General features: G+C 36.9%; 1 protein-coding gene across 1 annotated transcript; it reads left to right on the top strand.

Annotated features, from left to right (window-relative positions):
* Positions 1–2,219: 2,219 nt before the first annotated feature.
* LOC143857822 (uncharacterized) lies at positions 2,220–16,875 on the top strand. The gene is made up of 6 exons (XM_077368331.1): positions 2,220–3,076; positions 3,928–4,400; positions 11,118–11,302; positions 11,564–11,630; positions 11,724–11,801; positions 16,679–16,875. The coding sequence occupies exons 1-5, from the start codon at positions 2,362–2,364 to the stop codon at positions 11,760–11,762; spliced, it is 1,479 nt and encodes a 492-aa protein (XP_077224446.1). The 5' UTR covers positions 2,220–2,361; the 3' UTR covers positions 11,763–11,801; positions 16,679–16,875.
* Positions 16,876–22,517: the final 5,642 nt, after the last annotated feature.

The following is a 22,517-nucleotide window of genomic DNA, read 5'->3' as shown; positions in this document are numbered from 1 at the left end:
ATAAACATTTTAGAAATGGGAAATGATAAATGCACCCCTTTTTCATCACATAGGACACCCAACTGCAGTGTATGTGGCAATCAAATCCGTTGAATCCTTCTGACATAAAGTACATCAGCCTCTCTACAATATTGATACACTGCTGCTATGACATCAAGTACGTCAGCCTCTCTACAGTCATTGATACACTGCTGCTGGGTGTCCCAAGTGATTAAAAGGGGCGCATTTATCATTTCCCTGATTTTCTCCTCTTTCTATTTCCAACATTTTTCTTTTTTTTTTCTCTGACTATTTACGGCATGAACCTACTGGGGCAAGTATGACTTTTCAGCCTTAAGTTTCGAAAAAAGACAAACACCTTTTGTGTTCGTATTATATAATGATAGGAAAGATTTCTTGATGATTTATGTTAAAAGATGTTGGATTTTATAATAGTATTTTCCAGTGGTATGGAGTTGTATGTAGATCCTAGTTGTGCATTTTAAACAATGTTATATTTGATGCATTCAATACATAAAAAGGAAACTATTTGTGTTCATTTTATGTAGTTTCCTTTTTTATCTGTTTGTATTTCTTTCCCCGACATTCTTAGTCGGTTTGTTTGCATTATGTTTGGTTATTTAATATATTTTCCACCATTCAAAAAAAAGAAGTAGACTTCACGCTCACCCACCATAGATATACAGATCGGAGGGTTAGGATCATCATATGGAAATAATCTCATAGGATAGGGCCAATTTTATGTTGTGGCCCAACAAATGAACTGTTTGGATCATCCTTTGAAGTGGGCCAAATTGTGCTTTTTTTTTTGAAAAATAGTGGACTTTCACGTTCCTGTTTGGATTCCAAGAAAAACATTTGTGACATAATTTTTTATCAAGAAAACTCTTTCTTAGAGATAAATGATAAGATTATGGTTAATTTAGAGGGATATTATAATAAATTGAAGGTCCCGTTATTAAAAGTTGCATAGGGTTGGTTAAAGTTACCATTGTTAGCGTGTCTAACAAATACGAAAATTTAGAAATATTTTTCCTTTCCAAACCTTTGCAAAATATTCCTGCAATCCAAACAGGGCCAATTAAGGGTAGCCAACTTTCATCTTTTAACAATAAAATGGGCATTTTGGTCATTCTACACTTAAAAATCACATGACATGAAGCATCAAAATTTGAAGAGCCTTGTTTGGATTGTTGGAATTTTTCAGAAAAGTTTGGAAAGGAAAAATAATTCTAAATTTTCTTACTTTTTTTACACGAAAAAAAGATGAATCGAACCAACCCTACTCAAATTTTACACAGAAGGTCCCTTCAAACTAGGGGTGCAAGTTTGGCCCTGTCAGCCTTGACCCGCCCTGAGCCCGAACAGGGTCAGGGCTGGATTTTCCAACCCTGAGGGCGGATCAGGGTTCATTTTTTTAGACCCTGACTCAAGTCGGGTTGGGTTCTGGGTTAATGCCTCGGGTACCCTGACCCAGCCCGATCCTAAGTTTTCTATTATAGAATTGAACCATCTGTGCATGTTTCTTTTGCTAATGTTTTCTATTATCTTGGATTGATGTTTCTTTAGATTATTATTATTAATTGTCTCTGTTGCCCGTCAAGTTGTTGAATTCATATTGTCTTATTTTGTTACCTTTCTCTTTCTCTGTTTATTGATCATTTTGTTCTATATGATAAGTGGTTGCTTTATTTTTTGCACTCTTAACAAGTATTTGCACTAGGGTCAATTAGGGCCGGCCCGGCCCAATCAGGGCCAATCAGGGCGGGCCAGGGCCAGCACTGAGCCCTGTAGGGCGGGCAATGGGTTGAGGTTTTTCGGCCCTGACTCAGGGTCAGGGCAGGTTAGGGCCGAGATAATGGGATCCAGGGTTGGGCTAGGGTTTTGAAAAACCTGACCCAACCCGACCCTGTTGCAGCCCTACTTCAAACACTTATTATAATTTATAACATCCCTCCCCCCAAAAAAAAATCCCTCCAAATTTTAGAAAGAAAGGAAAAACTTTGCAACAGAAATGTTTTTCGTGCAATCCAAACAGGGTATAGAGATTTTAGTTAAGTGTTCTCTCAATAGAGAAATTTCAATATCAGCCTTGATTAAACACGTCAACCAAATCGTACGGATGATATGACGTATGCCCCACAAGATGAACGGCTTGGATCACCTACCCACATGCCATAAGTTCACATGTTTAGTACTAGTCTTCATCACAACACGCGGGAGAATCTCACACTCTCAACTCTCAAGTCTCAAACTCCTCCCGCTTCCCAAACCCCTCTTCTTTCTTGAATGCCAAAACCCTAACCCCCAAAACCCAATACCCCAACCCTAATTCCTTCATGCTAGGGTCTCATCTTCCCAATGGACATATACAAAGGTTCATGGATTCTAGAATTCCTCCTTCGACAACCAATCGAAGACTGGGTACTCAACAGACTAGTCTCAATCCTTCCTTCAAAAAAATCCGACATCCTTCTTAAAAAAACAATACTCTTAAGAAGAATCTGTTCTTCGATTCTAAAACGTTCAATCACAGAAAAAATCCTCGATTCTCTCGAATCAATCGAAGAGATAGACCGTGAAATCGGAATTAGGGCATCAGATTCGATCAAGGCGGCCTACTGCGCTGTGGCCGTAGATTTCACAGTTGGATTCTTGAGGGAGAATAGATTTGATAGGGTTAATAAGATTTGGAAAATTAGGGTTTCTGATTTGGAGAAATCAGAGGGATTTGGATTGGTTTCAGATTGGTTGAGGGATTCAAAAATGGAGATGGAGGCCGCGGTGGAAAATGAGAGAATTCGTAATAATTTGTTGGAGAAGGATACAAGGAAGGATGCTATGGATTGTGTTTGGGTTTTTTTAGAGGAAGAGGTGAAAAAGATGGGTCCTACTTTTTTGGAATTTACGGCAGAAAGGGTTTGTAGTAAGGAAGAAGAGGCACATAGATTGGATGCTGGAAATGTAGAAGTGGATGTTGGTAGTGTAATTACGTTGGGTGATGGCGTAGCTGACATGGAGCTGGATGCTCATAGGGAAATGGATAAGGAAACCATGCAGAAACCATTGCAGACAGGTTATTTGTGTAACATTGATTCTTTTATTTTGTTTATTTCCAATTTGTAGTTGCTTTTGCTCAATCACTAGTCTGCTTGATTGCCATTCTTTTATGTTGTATGTTTGTGTTTGGTAATTTTCTGAACCAGCAAGTTTTCGTCAAAGGTTTTAAATTTTGGTTTTGGTTTGGGTCATCAGTGAAACCAAATGCTTCGGTTTCGGTATGAAATTTTGGCTGGAATCTTGTAAAATCTTGTAAATTACCGAAACATTTCGGTATGAAATCACGGCTGAAATCCGGGTAAGATTCTTCATCACTGGATTTTCTTTTTTTGTGGTTTTTTTTAGAAATATCTTAAAAGAATCTCGTTGTTCTTCTCTTTCTTGCGAGTGGAGTTAGTTTTTGTTAGGATTTCTATTGAAATATCGACATTTCAACGGAAACACTGTTTTTTTTATCTAAAAAGTTGCATGTTTCGCATATTCCAACCGAAACATCAATGAAATCCCAAATTTTCGGGCAAAATCTGCTATTTTTCCGAATCCAGGTGCATATTTTTTCGGTAGCGGCTGAAATTGAAATATTTTGGCTTTAAAACCATGATTTTTGTTACCATTTTTCAGATCGAAATTAAAAATTAAACTACTTCTTGATTGTGAGTGAAATATTTTGGCTTTAAAACCATGGTTTTCATTTCCAATTTTCAGTTCGAAATTAAAAATTAAACTACTTGATTGTGAGTGCTAAGGAAATTTTACATCCTTAATGTCGTTTGTTAGTGTTAATATACTATGATTGTTTGTTACTTTATCTTTCTGCATTCCACAGTCATTCTCTGAGAAAATTTTCTTTTGAAATACATTGCTTAGACGCACGAAAAGGGAGTTTGCAGCCTATAGACAAAGATGTACCCATTCAAGATATAAGTTCTAATGAGGAACGGGAGATTACAATGGTGAAAGAAGTGGGCAGTTCTGACACAGTGAATCTAGGTAACTGTGGAGTGGGGAATAAGTATCATCTCCTGTCTACACCCAGTGTAAATAAAGTACGGGAAGACCTTAAATCCAGCTTTATAAATCTGCAAGCCGTTGTGGAAGATCCTCTTCCTGATTCACTGAAAATGGCCGAAAGAATATTATCAGACATGCCAATTGGAAATATAAATCAAGAAGGTCCTGAAGTAAATCATAATCTGGTAGATGTAGATGTGCACAATGATGAAGGTGTTGAAGGTACTCATGTTGGGGAACCTAGTACTACTGCAAACCAGAATGACAGGAAGGATGAAACATCGTGTCCTGGATTCATTGTTCGAAATGGAACGGACCATACTTGTGAGGTAGTGATTTCACAATCCTTTGTTGTGCTATTCCTTCATTTCTTATCCATTTATACTGTTTGTAACCCTATCAAGTAGCTATTCTTGTTTTATAAATGTCACGTAAATATCTAGTGGACTTGAAATTTATGTTGCTGTTGATCATAAAAAAAATCTGTTGGAATAAGGAATTCTTTCTTGGGGCTTTATAGTTGTAATTTGTAACTCACGGATCTTGTATATGATACAAAAACTGTATAACATTTTGAATTTTCTAATTTCTAAATGGTTCCTTTTATTCTAGGACTAAAATCTTGGTTTCGGGTGTTGACTTGATCTGCTGGCGGTGGGAGAAGCATTTAGGAGTTATTTTTAAGGGGGAAAAAAATCCTAAAAAATCTGGGGAAAACATGAAAGTTGGAATTACTTAGAAAAAATGAACTATAATCAACATGTTGAGATGATGTTTTGCTGATTGTTAAACTATGGTTGACTTATCGCACAAAAAATCAATATTGATGCTAATGCATGGCAGATCTGTACTAATTGACCCGAGATCTTATAGAGATGAAACAAACAAAAAATAAAGTAAAAGAAGGCTTATTCAAGTCAGAGGATGGAAAAATACATCATATGCAAAGAGAGCCTTTTTCACCAAAAAAATTCATCCCTTCTCCTTTGATTATTTGCTCACTATAGATTTTGTAATGCATAATTCATGATAAAGAACTCGAGCCTGAGCTTGAAGAGGTGGGCTGAAGAAAATCTTCCCTCGAGCAAAATACTTGAAGTAGACGCATTTTGGTTTTTATGAGTTCTATATCCGAGCAAAATACTTGAAGTAGACGCATTTTGGTTTTTATGAGTTCTATATCCGAGATGAACGCTTCTTTGAATGGTTGTCATGCTCTTTCAACGTGACCAAGATTCATGTGAGAGCATTAACAATACCATACCCAATAACAAAGCCTCTCTTTGGCATTTTATCAAACATTTGATGTACACATCTACTGCCATAGGCTTTGTTCTATGATTATGCTTTGTTAAGACTGTGTTCCTCGTTTTCCTTTGTAAATAAGAAAGAAATCTAGATCCTCATCATCGCCATAGACATTAAATTCCCATAGAATTTTGGTTGGTCCTTGTCCTCATTCGGATATTCATCATATTCCTTTTTCTTAATGATAATATTCATCATATTCTTAGTTATTGCTTTATAAATCTCTTCCTAATTCACTAAGTGTATTAATTTCTTCCCGTCTTTATTTCCTTCTGAAAGGAAATTTCCTTTGGATGTTCGTCATTTTTTTTAATGGTTTGGATTCATTTTCTTTGCAATTCCTACCGAAATTTTAAATAAAGACATGTAATATACTGGGACATTTGATAGTGCTGCCTTGTGAGTATGATACTGATGCGGAATGGGTAAGGGAGACCCCAGACCAAGTTTTGTAGCTCTGAAATCAATTGACATAGGGAGTCCAACTGATGTGTTCTTTCTTCTAAGGCTTTAGACCATATCTTGATCAGATAGGCTAAAAGAAGATGTGAGAATAAAGGGGACAGGTTCATTCAGGCTGTAATATGGAGACTCAGGGACTTTTATGACAGTTTGTGGCAGGAAATAGTTCTGGACAGTTCTGTGACACTAGAAATAACAGAGATTGAATCTGGGTATTAATCCTGGATTAGGTAAAAATAGTTTAGGTATTAAAGACATGTCATTTAGGCTCGAACTAGGCCTGTTACAGTCTACGAAAATGGGCTGTTTCAGAGTTTAAGGACCGAAAGGTTGCGACAGTCAATAGGAAGGAGTGGCCAATGAGTTTGTGATGCAGAGCATCCCGTGGAGTGTCAGCTTCACTACTTGTCTTACTAGTTTACTTGTTGTACTAGTGTCCTTATAAGTCTTTTACTACTTAGGAGTTGTCCTTATTAGTCATTTTACACTAAGGTAGTTAAGTTGGTCGGTTTCATTTTGTATGGCTCTCTATATAGAACTACATACCAGCTCATTTTCATTAGTGTTTCAATTTTGGAAAGGGGAATGATAAATTGACCCCCATATATCTTAAATCGACCCCCTATGTGTCTTTCTCTCTCCTCTTTCTCTCTCATCAATTTTGGAGGAGAGAGAAAGACACATAGGGGGTCGATTTAAGATACTTGGGGGTCGATTTATCACTGCCCTTTTGGAAATTAGTGATTTGAGATTGGTGTGGTGTTTTGGTGAGAGAGCTGTGGGCTCTTCTTCTTGTTCTATCCTTTGTAGAGAAATGGAATTATAGACAATAGTTTGGTGTCTTTCCAGTTCTCCCGTATTCTATCGTTTGTAGAATGCAAGATCTAGGAACCGATTCAGTCAGTTCTGCCAATACATATCCAAGCAAGGTTCTGCTGCTAATACATATCCAAGCAAGGTTTGAAATTTCGAACTGAAACCGTTGGTTTGAATTTCAGTTTTGGTTTCGGTTTGGTGGAAATTTCGGCTAAAATATTAAAATATTGGCCGGAATTTTTAAAATTTCGGTTTCAGTAGCTATGTATCCAAGAAGCTCTCGTGTCCCCTCACCCAAGTTTCAATCCAAATTCGGAGAAAAAGCTACAGAAGCAGATTAGTTCGTTTGGCACCTACAAACATTCAAATCTGTAAGATCTTTCCCGAGATTTCATTTGTGGTTGTACATCAGTGTTTCTTCATATTACAAAGCCAAATCAACTTTCCTGAAATGAATCTGCAAATCCTTCACTGTGACCACATTGCATGGTTGAGAATAGTTTGTAAAAGATCAGATCTGTTTGTGAATGATCTGAATATGAAATCTGGAAGAGTTAAACTCAGATCTGTAAATTCGGCCAGATCTGGTTCATTCCAGACAGTTCTATTTCTGCAAGTTTTGTGCTTGAGAGTTACGATTCAGATCTTGAACTTAACTGACGCATATCTTCTTCCTAATTCCGATTTGAACTGCCATGCTTTTACACACCAGCTTGGAATTCCTTTGATAGTAGAATCCAAATCATTCAACCGAACTATTTAGAACTGGGGTTCTAAAATTGATCAGGTCTGTTCACCAAGTACATTAAAACAGAACCCGTCTATTTCAAAGAGTAGATGCATCCAGGTCTAATCCATTTCATAGCTTCATGTCAATTGCCATAGTTCTGTTCATTCAGAACATAAGAGGACTTCCATTGAGTGGTTTCTCCAAGCAGAACCTGATATGCTATATTTGCTAGTTCCGCATGTCCCACAGTCCTCGGGATCTTGAATTCAGACATGGAGGTTGGTTCTGCTTCCGCACCTACATCAGTTTGGAGTGCAGGTTAAGGCTCACGGTGGACTTAGTGTTGGGTAGTGTGGGACTAGTGAGCTAATCAAGCGTCTAGCAGCCCAAGAAGTAAACTTTCAATGCAGAGTTTTTGGTTACAGGTTTAAGGAGATTGCAAGGTTTAATCTTGAAAGAGTTTTAAAGGAATTTGTAAATAGAGTTCTTGGGCCTGTAAGGATGCAAAATTGTATGGAAATGGATATGGGTTGTGTCTATGGTTTAAATTAAAGATTTCAGATGTAACAAATTGGAGGAAAGTGGAGTATTGGATCTGATTCTGGATCTAAAATTGACTGGGCCAGATCTGGACAGTTTGGGTTTGTTAACTTACCAACTTCTCCAATAGCTTAAGCTGTTGGAAAAAGGTGTTATTTATCTTTTATACTTTAACACTCCCCCGCACGTGGCACATGTGGTCCTACTTTGGGCCGATCATCCAGGGTTTATGGTTGGGAGTAGGGTGGTGCGATGGTGAAAGGAGTGGGTAAAGGTATGCGATTTTGGGGAAATTATGGGACTGGTCTGTAAATTGATAAATGACTGAAAGTTTATGGATTTAAAGACTTTTGGTGGACTGTTGGGTATTTTGCGGACGCAAAGCCCTCCACACTATTAATAGTCAGCGATAGTTCAAACGGGAAGATGACACGCCTTTTGTTCGTTTTCGGCCATTTCCAGCTATTTTATCACTGCTTTTACTTTAAATCCCTATTCAATAGATTTTTTAATCTAGAAATCCAAAAATCATGAAAAAAATTGAACTTACCCTATCAATAAGTATATTATTGGAGATGTGTTTGAATTCGTTCTTGAGGAGCTTTCCTTGATACCATCGGGGAATCTTCTAGGCAGGTTAGGCATTCGTCGCCCGCTCCTCCATCGGAGTCGAGGTGGACGATCCCTCACTGACCGCATCAGCCATTCTCGATGAAGATGGGTTGCTAGAAGGGATCACAGTCGTTTGCTATCACCCCTTGGTTGCGTTCTTGGGGATTCTTTCGAAGCTATTTGAGATGGGGGAAGGGGAGTAATGAGTGAGAGGAGTGATTTCGAAAAAAAAATAACTACTCCCTTTCTTCTCTTCCTTCTTTACTGTGACCATCCGACGACGCTTTACATTGGCAAGGATGGGTCTCCCTCCAGGTAAATGCTAGTTCTTTTGCAAAGTTGTGGCCTTCCTCCCCATATTCCTCTTGGCCTCCTAGCTCGAATCCATTCAGACCATTTCATTCTTTGAAGACTAACCACAAATCAATTGGGATCTTAATCTCTTATCATTCAGTTTTCTTCTAGATCTTTCGTCCATATCTGCTCAATTTCAATCTCTAATCAACTCGGATCAATCTGAATCTTACAGATCAATCTAAATCTTCTTCATCTTTCTAGATGTACTCAATTTCAATCTTTGATCAACTCAAATCCATCCATTTCTTTCGAATCTTTCAACATTTGCTAGATTTCAATCTCTGATCTAAATCCATCCAACTCTTTTAAATCTTCCAAGATCCGCTCAATTTCAATCTTTGATCAACTTGGAACAATCCAAATCTTTCCAGATCTGCTCAATCTTAATCTCTTATCAACTCAGATCAATCCAGTTCTTCCATATCTTCCCAATTCTGCTCAATTTCAATCACTTAGAACAATCAATTCCTTCTAGATTTTTCCAGGTCTATTCAATTTCAATCCCGGATAAATCTAGATCAATTCAACTCTTCTCAGCATCAGTTCAACTTCAGCCCATGAATTAACACCAAAGCTGCTCAATTACAATGCAGATTAAGCCAATCTCTCAATCTGTCAGATCTGTTCAAAATTGATGAATCAGGTCCCAGCAAACCTATCGATCCAGATCATCGAAAATCACTGACATTGATGAACCATGTCCTAGCGGACATGATCAATCCTGATCATCAAGAATCCCTTGGGATTGATGAACCAGGTCCTTCTAGGCCTAATCAATTCTGATCATTCAAAATTCCTCAAGGTTGATGAACCAGGTCCCACCCAGTAAACCTGATCAACTCCTATCATTTGAAATCTCTTAGGATTGACGAACTAGGTTCCAACATCAATTCTGATGGTTAAAAAATCTCTCGGGATTGATGAATCATGTCCTACAAGACCTGGTCAATTATAATCGTTCAAAAATATTTTAGTATTGATGAACCAGTTCCCAACAAACCTGATCATTCCTGATCGATCAAAGCTTTCTCACCATGTTGGTGGATTCTTCTAAATGGGCAAAGTACCCATGTCGGAAACATCCCGGATTCCAATACTTCAAGATTCGCAAAGACACTTCTAGGTCTTTTATGCGGTGTTTAAAGACCAGGATGCGGCGGGTAACGCGGCCGAAGAAAAATCCTTGTCGACTCGGCGCGGACGTGACCAAGAACGCGGTTGATGCGGTCATAACTCTGTAGGGTAAAATGTGGAATGCGGCCAAGGGAAAAGGGAGTTGACTCGGGGGAGTCCGCGATGACACCCGGGGGGGGGGGGGGGGGGGGGGGTAAACTATGCTTTATATATTCTTGTTCTGCCACCACCTTTACAATGCTGCCTCAAACCATCTTTGAATAGATTTGAGATTGGAAGTGGAATCCACATTCCCATCCACAAACACCAAAGATGACAAATTGGAATCCACACATGGTTTTAAATTTCGGCCGAAACGTTGCGTTTCAGCCGAAATATTTCGGTTTCGGCACAAACCGAAACGGAAATCACATGAAGTCGTTTCTTTACAAGATTTCACCGAAATTCTGAAATTTGGCCGAAATGTCGGTTGAAATTTCATTTTTGGACTTTTGTACAAAATTTCCACCGAAATTTAAAAAATGCGCACTGAAATGTTATAATTTCCACCAAAATAACCGAAATTTTAGACATTTCAGTGGAAATTAAAAAAATAAACGACATCATAATCAAAATTTTACATGATTTCGACCGAAATTTCGGCCCGAAACCGAAACCGAAATTAAAAACCTTGAATCCACATTCCCATCCACTAACACTAAAGATGACAAATTATTAAGTTGGATGTTGAGGGGACAACAGTGGGGTGGAGCAATTGCATTTTTTTTATTTTTTTTCTATAATTTGGCTTAAGAGTCACAACTTAGTAAATGGGTTGGGAGGAACTGAGAAAGCCAATGGAGGGCTCCTTGAAATTGTTGCTTGAATATTATGTCATTATATTAACTGCCTTTGTATACCGTTCTTTATTTCTTTTGACTTCTGTTATCATAATTTCTACTCATCAGGGTAAAATGACATTGGTTCGTGTTTACACATTTGCGCTATTCCAACTTTTGCACACTTGAAAATATGAAGTTAAGGATTTATGTTGTACATCGTAATAGTTGCTAATTGGGCTAATAGTTTTTTTTTTCCATATGTGCAGTGGGATGAAGATTTCAGTGAGTCCTTGTCGAAAAATTCACCAACCCGTTCAAGGAAAATTCATTTGCCTAGCCCAAAGAACAATGCAGCTTCTCCTTTGAAGAAGCAAGATAGCAAGAGATATAGGAGAAAAATTAAGAGGTGGAGTTTAGAGGAAGAGGAAGCTTTGAGAGATGCTGTACAAAAGTACGTAGTTGTTGTTAGGAAAACTGATATGTTAAATTTCCTTTTTATTTCAATTTTTTAAAAATATGCAATAAATTTTGTTAATTGTAGCTTTCCTGTGTGTCATAAGTTACCTACTTTAGCATCCCTACTCTACCATGATTATGTGTCTGTAATGTTCAATTTCAATACGTTTTTTATCTATACTTTGTTTTTTATTTGCCCGAATAGATTGACGAGGGTGAACATTTCTACGTACTCATGGTTTCTTTGTCTATGAAGGCATGGTGTGGGAAGATGGGCATTCATTTTGGATCGCTATCCAGATAAATTCGATGAGAGAACACCGGTAAATATGATGCGATATGCTCATCTACAATGTCATGCTGTTTTGTATTGGGGTGTATTTAATAATTTAATAATCAAAGCTCACACTACACAGATTGATTTGAAGGACAAGTGGCGAAATATGATACATTAGCTTATTTGATATGCATTTTGTGGTCCTTCAACAAATGAGGTACATTGCCTTTTTGTCATATTGATTTTGTGCATTCTCACGTTTTGTGACTGGCTGTCTGCTGAAGTCTTATTACTGCTGCAAAAGATATTTCTAGGGTGTTTGGAAATAGCAAAACTTCTAAACTTTTGGAATATTTTTTTTGAATGGTGTCTAATCTTTTGGAATATTCTTCTTTGTAAAATGCTTAGTTCCTCATCTTTGATTGGTTAGCATGCTAACCCTTTTATCATTCAAAAAAAAATAAAAAAAAATGCTAACACTTTAAATGCAGCTGAAATTAAGGAAGTGACCAAGAAATTACTTTGTGATTTTACACATCGGTGAGTGTGATCTATTCATCCATATGAAGGGCTGCTTTTGGCTCTCTAACCTTTGGTTGAATCTTTGTTTTCTGTAGTAGAGAAGATTTATTCTCTCCCAAAGCTTTCAATCTTCATTGACTTCTCTTTTGAATGGTAAAACAATAATTGATTAACGAACAAAGAAAAATCAAAAAGTACCTGGGAACGATTGAGCTGACCATCAATGGGAAATTCAAGAATCTACTATTTGCTAGAAATAACACATAGATTTACCTAGACTTGTGATGTATGCCCTCTAATGGTAGTTTGGCAGTTTTTACATTCAGCCGTACGATAGTCATTCTACTTGGGTTTTGCATCGTATTGTTATAAATATAATCAAACAAGTCTTGAGCCTGACTTGAACTCCTTAAACTTTTGTGAGGCTTGCCTCAAGGTTTCCTAGGGTTCTTCATCATTCTTCGTTTCTTCTTTAATTTCATCAATCAAAGGCAATTTGAAAAGATCTTGAAGAAATTGGGCCCAAACAAAATGTTAAATGTGTTAACAAAATTATGCTATAGATACCAAAGTGGAGGGGTTCAGTTGTAGCGTAAGACACAACTTTGATCTACTAAAGAGGATGGTAGCCTACAACGGTTCAATTTCTGGAACTGCCCCTAAGGCCGTTTTCTTTGCTTCCATGGCATTGCCCCCATCAAATGGCCCTTCATTGTATAATCTTAAAAAGTTATGCGAACTTGTGAAGCATGCAATGTTCCTTCAGCTTGGCGTGCCTTATTTTAACTGTTCAAAAGTAAAGTTAATCTAACAAAAGAACCCCTCACTCTAATAGGCTCATATAAATGCTCAAACTGGCCCCTTTTTTGTCAATATCATAAACATAGACACCTACTAACAGTGGTCTCTCAGTATTCGAAATGCCGTCAAAGGGCAGATATATCCGATTTCTTAACTAGTAGAAAATTTATGCATGACTTTGTTGATATAGGACGTATCCAGAGTGGAACTGTCAAGAGTGGAACTGTTAGGAGGATTAGAACTGGGGACTGTACTCTAATGGTGAACTAAAATTCAATCCGGGATTTCAAAACAAAAAAAAAATCTCTTTGAAAGTTTTTGAATTTAAGAAAATATTTAATTTTAGAAAGGGAGATGATATTTTCACTCCCCCTGCATTACGTGCACACCCCCCTTATAACCTGATTTGACGTGAAAAGTGGGCAACTTTATGTCAAATCACGTTATAAGGGGTGTGTGCAAGTACTGCAGGGGGGGGGGGGGGTGAAAATATCATCATCCTTTTAGAAATTGGCCTGACGGATAAGCAAAGATCTGATCTTTGGATCCTTTTGAAAATTTTCATAAGGGATGGGAAATTAATCTTAGAATGATAATTTCATAGTACAAAATCAATCGGGTCTGAAAATTCAAATGGGTGTCCAAATTTTTGATCTGAAACTTATCATAGATCACAATCCGAGTGTTGGATCGAGCTGAATTATGACAATGTTTGGTCTACCATAGTCTAAGAAAAAATTTCCAAGTTTTATGCAATTCTGACCATTGGATCGACGACTTTGATCAATCAATTGAAACTGATTGCATGTAATTGACAATTTACATGATCGAAAAAGCAAGAATTTGAACAAGAAGGAATGAATATATTGAAGGGTAGAAAAGATATGCTTGAAGTAGAAGTAAGAAGGGATTTTAAGAGAACATAGAACCTCATCACCCCATTAACTAGGTAAAGCCATGTCACCAATGACGCTAATGGCTAGATCATGATCATCACGCCCATGTCTAGGTGTAATGAAAGTCACATCCAAGCAAACAAAACATTTTCATATCTTTATTTTGTTCATATATCTGTAAACTCGTGGCCCGGGCCTTGCATTATATAAGCGCATTATTTGGTAAATACCTCCTAAACCAATTTAAAAACTAGAATCATAGTTGTTTTATTTTTCTATATTTTGATAAAATGATAAAATCCCAAAATGGTGCTGAGATTTTGAAAAATCGCCGAGATATCTCCATATTTTATTTTTATCATGAAAAATTCCCGATGTTATTTGTTGATGTAATTTTGTTCTCAAATTTCATATATTTTATTTTTCCAGTTTTATTAACAATATAAACTCAAAAATAACAAAAAAATTAAAATATCCCGAGTTACTTTCTTCCCGGGAAATTTCCGAGACAATTATAGCTTCTACATAACTCAACTAACAATAATAATCAATAACTTACTAAAAAGCAACCACTCCAAAATAGAAACTACCAAAGGACTCTTCAAACAATTAAAAACCAACATTAAGCAGAAACTAATCCTAACATGACTCTCTCGACTTGAATTCCTAAAACTAGACTAAACCAATTAGGAATTTCCGATTAACTTTATCCTCAAGATACTAATTAGGATCTTTACATTTAAATAAAAGAAACACCCTCCCCTCTCTCTCCCCCCCCCCAACACACACACACACACAGACACTCCAAGAAATCCAAATTCAGGGGATTTGCTGTCTGCCACAGTTGGACCTAAACATGTCAAAATGATGATGCTACTATGCATTTTTCCTGGTCAGCGCTTGAGGGTTCTTGTGGGCCCCACATGACCATCATTATTTTGGGAATGATCTTATCTTCATGGTTTGGTTGATGGTCCCCAACTCAGAAGCAGGAATCTTCTCTCGGGGTGCCACTCCCGACTCGGAAACTCGATTCGGCGCTCTTAGGAAGGAGCTTCCAAGGAGATCGATCCCGAAGAGATGGAAACCGATCCCATGGCGCTCCCAATCCGCTCCTATTACTGCATTAGTAAACCCCTCACCAACTTATTTGCATCAAACTCCTCAAACTGTTCAAAGTACTTCATTGGAGCAAGCACGAAGGCAAATCTTCAAAAGGCATGCCGAAAGAGAGCATGAAAATGAAGACGGTTAGAAATTACAACTTTTGATGTACTTAAATTTTGAAAGATTTATATAAAGATAGTTAAAAATTACTATTCTTTATGTACTTTAATTTTGAAAGACATGATGAAAATATTACATTAACACTCCCACGGTGCTCTCAACCCTAGGCTCTTCTAGACCCCCACGCTTCCTCGCCCCCGCTTCCGCTTCGTGCTTCTATTGTCCCCCATCAGTACTCTAGTTCATAATCATTAATGCCAAAGGAAACTTTATCACTTCTTCAACCTATACTAGGATGCAATCTTATATCCTTTGTAATTAGACTCTGACAGATGTCCTCGTTGTGATTTAATTGAATTATATTTTTAAAATGCTTCCATTGGGACTATGTCCTTGATAAAGATAAGAATATCATCAGAGATCTTACATTTTTTTATGAAAGCAGATATCCTTTTCTTTTATCAAAATCAAGTATACCCAGCTCTGAAATGCCGGTTTTTATTGGCCCCATTTTCGGGGTCGTAGTCATATTTTTTGTAATGAATTGATAATTATAGCATTGAAGAAGTTATTTCATATTGGAAACGAATATGGTATTTTGCTCAAGCATTTTAAGAGTACTTATTCATGCATTTTTTCCGAACGTCTAAGAAGCTGCATGTTCTCTATGAATATGGTGATATTATGCAGAAACTTCTAGTTCAACTGACACATTTCTAAAAGCTACTTCCCTAACTAAATGCTGAATTTTGGCAGAACAACAGAAAACAACTGATTTATGTGAATATTATAATGAAAATTAACCCTCTTCTATGGAACATATGAACCACTAGAGCCAATTGTTAAACTATACATACTAGTTAGAACAACAAAGAGACATACTGAAATATTTAGTGTAGTACCGGATATATAGTGTGTACACTGGATATATACTGTACGATGCCCCTTTTCTAGTCATGGTTCAAACTGGATAGGGTGTCATGTCGTTGAGCATGGACTGCTTATAAGATTTTGACATTGTATTTACTTACAATACTACTAGCATTGTTACTTTTTTATTATTACTTTATTAGCTCTGTTTACATTCATAAGTTTGGGAAATCTTATTGATAGTGATACTTAAAATGTGAGTTGTCAAGGCAGAGTGTAACTGTTTTGTGAAGATTGAATTGCAAGATTTCTTAATTCCATTTGGCGGCCATGTTTGGTAACCGTGAATTCTTTTTCCATGTAATATTTGTTCACTCAATGGTGATGGAGGGTGGGAGAGGAAGAAACCTAGAGGGCGTGAATAAGGAGAAGGTGAGGAAAGGGTGAAAAGCAAGGGGAAAAAAACTCTATTCAAAATATGATTTATTTCCCCCTGTTTTTTAGCCTTCTCTTCCCCCTCTCCTCAATCATGCCCTCTCAAATCTCTCCTTTTCCCACCCTCATCACTCTCTCATCACATTATGAACTAATATTCCATGGAAAAACATTTCATAGTCGCCAAACATGTCATTTATACATTAAATCTAGTGTTCTTGATTCCATATTTCCTTTCTATTGTACACACTTATGCTAATTTATTTGCTAATGATGTTTTTTTTTTCTTTTGCTTTTTTTTTTGAATGGTGCTAATGATGTTTTCTTGTTGATTTGTGACCAGCTATGGGTCTGGATGAGAGCCACCAATAGTATATGGGGGTCAGCATTCACCCAGACGTGATGTCCGCTGTATTCCTACATGTATGTACTTGTGTACTCAGAGATAAAATGTTCAGTTTTCCATAGATATTTGTATATATATATGTGTATGCGTTGTGTGTGTGTGTCTATATATATATATATGACTTCAGGCTGGCTTATGGCCTCTTTGATGCCACCAAGATTGGTCGTTATTTGCAAATAAGATTTGATTTAATCTTATTTGCAAACCAATTATTGGACTCAATTTATTTTGAGTCCGATAATTGGTTTTGGACTCAAATCGGTTGGCATAATCTTAAACGAACAGGGCCGAAGGTTATGTTCGGCAACCGTTCTCATTCTGCTGTTGGAAGAGCTGATGAAACAAGAGAATGCCGGAATCAAATCAGTGTGGTTTTCAAAAATTGGGCGAAAACCGGTCTTCCCGATTTTTCATCCTTTCTCATTCTCCACAGAGCAAAAATGAGAGAAGTCCTGCAGAATATTGTTGCCGAACACACGCCCGAAAAATGGCTTAGACTATGTTATTCAAATACTTATATAACCATTGTTTTGGAAATAATCATATTTAACCATAGTTACCAGTTCGGGAAACGGGAAACGGTACGTGAAACGGAAACGTGAAAAAAATCAAAGGGGAAATGAGAAACGGGAAACGATAGAGAAACACTTGTGAAACGAATTGGGAAACGTTTGTGAAACGTACATGAAACCTAAAAGAAACGCTAGTGAAACACATAAATCTGATAGTAACACACATTAATAGGAAAATGCTTGTACTAGAATCTTGAATATAATACATATAATTCTAAACTAGATAGGGCTGTCCACAGTAAACTAAAGGGTATTTAATATATCCTTTTAAAGTCTTAAAATTTCAAGAAACGAGTTTCCATGGAAATAAAACACGTTTCACAATTTTCCGAAGAGCGTTTCGTACCCATTTCGGAAACAAGTTCTCCCCAGGCGTTTCCTATATCTATGTATTTAACATCAAAACAATTTGCAATAAGATTATAAGGACAATTTTTAGAGGTTTCCAAAGAATTACTTATGCAATATTGCTGATCTATGTATATGAGATTATGATATTTATGTGGATTCATGTCAATACTATATCTAAAAAGAAGTGGCCATTGTTTTTCCCAAACTCACTACACCATCCAAGATAGAGCCTAAAAACTGGTGACCAGAACAACCCAAATTGCACCCCCTTCTTATGTTCCTGAAATTCCCTCACTCTATATTTATAATTACTATTTGAAATTTGGACCCTATTTCATTATACATTCCAATTGTCAATCTTTACAATGGCTGAGCCTTTCCACCTTGGTTCAAGTGGCCCACGTTAAACCCAACAAAGTCTTTTAGAGAAATAGATTTTTTATTCAAGAATGAAATCCTACTGGAACTGTCTATGGAACCACATAACATTCATCAAATCCGAACAGAAGCATGGTGAATGTATCAACCATTTCTTTATTTTCCAATCTCCTGCATAGAGACAAAAAAAACCGAAACCTTTCCCCAATCATCAAATCCGAACAGAAGAATGGTGAAAAGTTATATAGAAGCAACAGTTCGTATTCAATGAAATTTTTTTGCACACTTTTGGAAGTTAGGATTAATTGATTTTCAGGTCATTTTGGCCATAAGAGACCCAAATTGAAGAGTGTGAACGGTTTAGATCAATCAAAGGTGGGCCCGCTATGCTGTAGTTCGCTCGCCTCATTGGATTACACCTATTCATGCCCCACCGAAGCGTTCTTCTCAAAATGCCTGCTGCCACTAGATTTTAGTTTTGCAACTTTATTTGTAAGGATTTTTAACAAAATCTACTTAATTTGTACTACCTTCCATGGTTTTAAATTTCAGCCGAAATCTGAAATTACCGACACCGAAATCGTTAAAAACCGAAACCGTATTTTATTTCGGCCGAAGTTTTGGAATTTCAGTCGAAATTTCGGTTTTTCCAAAATTTGACCCAAAAAATCTGTTTTTTTTTAATATTAATTTAATATTTCGCAGAAATTTCGGCCGAAATTTAATATTGAATAAAATATTGGTTTTGGGTTTTGTACCAGATTTCGGCCGAAATTTCAAAATTTCAGGGCCCGAAACCGGTACCGAAACCGAAATTTTAAACCTTGCTACCTTCTAACTAGTCACTGTATAACACTTGCAATTGTTTCTTTTATAATTATGCCTGGAATATTAGATTTCAAGATTTTTGTTGAAGGATCAATTGTTTCAAGATTTGGGTTTTGTACCAGATTTCGGCCGAAATTTCAAAATTTCAGGGCCCGAAACCGGTACCGAAACCGAAATTTTAAACCTTGCTACCTTCTAATTAGTCACTGTATAACACTTGCAATTGTTTCTTTTATAATTATGCCTGGAATATTAGATTTCAAGATTTTTGTTGAAGGATCAATCCCATTAGCGTCACTTCTGTCTTCCGCATCCATGTTAATAAAAGAAGCAAAAACCAACAAGGATACATTAATAAAATTCTAATAAATATGTGAAATTCGCAAACCTTGAACAGCTGAAGAAAAAAAAAAAAAAAACAAGAACAGGGAAACATGGAAAAAACAGAGTAAAAATAAGGGAAATGTTATCAGCACTACTGTATTTTGATGAGGGCACTCCCCACTTTATTAAAAGTACGGTATGGCCCGCACCATAGGATGATCCAAACCGTCCATTTGATGGACCACAGCCTTAATAGGTTGTGCCCCAAAAATCATTTCCATAGGTTGATCCTAACCCTCCGATCTGAATGTTAGAGGGTTGATCATAACCCTCTATAGATCGGAGGATTAGGATCAACCTATGGAAATAATTTTTGGGGCACAACCTATTTAGGCTGTGGCCCATCTAATGGACGGTTTGGATCATCGTATGGTGAGGGCCATACCTTACTTTTAATAAAGTGAGAGTGCCTCATCAAAATACAGTAGTGCTGATAACATTTCCCAAAAATAATCATAATATTAAGGGGAAGAGCTCTTCCATGCTGATGGTTCTTTAGTTTTAAGTTTTAACAAGAACTTGACATTATCCTGAAGAGCTCTTTCATGCTGATGGTTCTTTATTTTTAACAAGAACTTGACATTATACTCTGCAGCTCTAATTAACCAAGATATCAAATTCTTCTATCTTTAAAACCATAAAAAAAAAGGAATATCCAATGAAGCCAAGTAAAAATCTTGGAGTTTTAGGCCATGAAACCTTGACATTGAGGAAAAAAAAGAGTAGACTGTATAAGTGATGAGTTCTTTCCCTGTATTTGATGAGTCTTGATGAGTTGGAGCTGGCACTGATTTGCATAATCGAAAGCCGACACCCTTCCTCTTGTCCTGCTAAGCTGTCGTGCAAGCTAAGATTCCGACGATTTGCTTAATCGATACAAATTGTAACCAACCCAAATACATTACCCACAATGGAAGTAAACATGTTAGTAACAGAACCTTCTTCAAAAATGATAAAGCATCAATACGGATTCGTTTATAAGTAGATTAATCCGGTTTATAGGAAAAATGAAAATAATAAAGAACCTGAAGAAGAAGAACAGCCGGGCGAAGGGGATATTAGATCAGATACACGAAACCAAGAGAATCTTGAATCAGATGCACAAAACAAAAATATATATATGTTGAATCAAAGAAAATAAATAAGTAAATAAATGATAAATAAGTAGAAGAACCCAGATTCCAAATGAAGAACCCGAACTCCTTCGGGGGAGGGGTCAATTTTGGATCCGGAAAATGCCGAATAGGTTCAAGAGATGAGAGAATTAAGGATAGAATTTTCAGTGCTGGTTATTCAGTTGCAAAAGCTACTCCATAGGCTTGTGCTTTCACTTCTCTCTAAAATTGCGTGAAAATGGGGTTGTGGGAGAGCAATAGAAGCGTCGTGCTGCTAGGCGAAGCGGTGGAGTGAAGCACCCGCAGCCCAAGCGAGACTTACTATATATCCATGTGAATTATGGATTGGGTTGAGCTTCTGCTAAAAAATGAATTAGAATCAACCCGAACCCAACCCGATTTTATGGTAATAGCTCAACCCAAATTCTCAAAAATCAGCCCGACTTGCACCCCTAGTGCAAGTTGGCCGGTCATTAGAGGTGCAACTTGTGTTGGGACCCAGGAATTAACAACACAAAAACTTTGTTATATAAATTTCTCCTTATCAGGATCGGGACTAACAAGAATGGGTTGAGCTTTGTGCTGGAAAAGGAATTAGAATCAACCCAAACCCAACCCGATTTTATGGTAAAAGGTCAACCCAAATTCTCAAAAATCAACTCAGAGTCGCATCCCTAGTGCAAGCTGCCCAGCTGTTAGGGGTGCAACTTGGGTCGGGTCTGGTTGAGCTTTTGCTAAAAGATGAATTGGAATCAACCCGAACCCAACCTGGTTTTACAGTAAAATTTCAACTCAAATTCCGAAAAATCGACCAGATGCTTCTATGTAAATCTGCAAACCCTGATTTTTCTACTTTAACTCAGCTCTCACACATTAGGAGAGGCTTTGGAGAAGTAATCTCGTATGCATATTATTAGAGAGGGGTGTCCATGGATTCAGACAGTCCGATAGATCCAAATAATTTAAACTTTAATGGATAGGATTTGGGCATAACACCTAGATCAGATCCATGTCCGTTGGATTGATATCGGAACCATGGTAATACTACTCATAATATTTTGATCAAATAACAAAGCAAAACCCTTGCTTTGAAATACGCTGTCAACACTAAGATAACCCTTGTTTGGGATAATCCTAAAAAAAGCATGTCTTTGTATCATTTTTCATGTGAAATGATATTTACCCCTCCCCTGGTTTCTGTGAGAATGGTTCACATCTTGAGGATAAATTCAATTATTAGACATTAAGATGATCAAGTCAGGAACTGAAAAATCAGCACATCCCATCTTAAGATTCTTAGCCAACTGAAAAATTATTTGCATACGGTCTTATACGAATGAGAAAACGGTTCCTACACATATGTGTAGAGAGTTCTCTACACACTAGCTTAAAATACAGTGGGGGCCCACATTGTTTGGGTGATCCAAGCCATCCATTTTAAAGGCCCTCACATAGATAGGGTGTCTACAAAAAATCAGATCCATAGGATCATTCCAACCCTACGATTTGTGGAGGTAAAATGGATGTCTTTAAACCTTCACAAATTAGTCAATTTTTTGCCTCCACAGTTCTAATGGTTAGGATGATCCTATGGATCTGATTTTTTATGGACACCCTATCTATATGAGGGCCTTAAAAATGAATGGTTTGGATCACCCAAATAATGTGGCCCCCACTGTATTTTAAGCTAGTGTGTAGATAACTTATCTACACATATGTGTAGGAACCGTTTTCTCATTCGAGAAAACGTCTTAAAGTTAAACTTGAATATTTGCAAAAATAATGGTTTTCATAATAGACCTTTAGGCTGTTTGGATGTAGGGAAAAAGAGTTATCCGACGTTTGCTATACTCATTTTTTAGGGTTTTTTTTTTCCGAAATTAAAATTTTCGATTCCTTTCAAGGAAAACAGCAAACATTCCATAGAATTTTACTTTCTATGGATGTAAATCAAAATTTATACTCCTTTTATATTGTAAAAATGGGCCTAAAATTTGTTTTTACGCCCATTTTACATCTAAAGAAACGGAGCCAAAGGAAAATATTATTTTACATAATTTTTTTCCCATATAACCAAACACCTCCTTAATGTCATATTTGCAGATCAGAAAAATTAAAATAATCTTGTATGCAAAGAAGGACAAAAAA

Source organism: Tasmannia lanceolata, unplaced genomic scaffold, assembly GCF_043159265.1.
Source record: "Tasmannia lanceolata isolate RefF3 unplaced genomic scaffold, GAP_Taslan_0.1 ptg000025l, whole genome shotgun sequence".
Taxonomy (NCBI): Eukaryota; Viridiplantae; Streptophyta; class Magnoliopsida; order Canellales; family Winteraceae; genus Tasmannia; species Tasmannia lanceolata.
This window is presented reverse-complemented; position numbering and strand designations above follow the sequence as displayed.

What these genes read in the sequence shown, in the direction of transcription:
- LOC143857822 (XM_077368331.1), top strand. Translation starts at nt 2,362, where the DNA reads ATGGACATATACAAAGGTTCATGGATTCTAGAATTCCTCCTTCGACAA. An exon ending in GCAGAAACCATTGCAGACAG is followed by an intron (nt 3,077 to 3,927) that starts GTTATTTGTGTA and finishes TACATTGCTTAG; the next exon opens with ACGCACGAAAAGGGAGTTTG. An exon ending in GAACGGACCATACTTGTGAG is followed by an intron (nt 4,401 to 11,117) that starts GTAGTGATTTCA and finishes CCATATGTGCAG; the next exon opens with TGGGATGAAGATTTCAGTGA.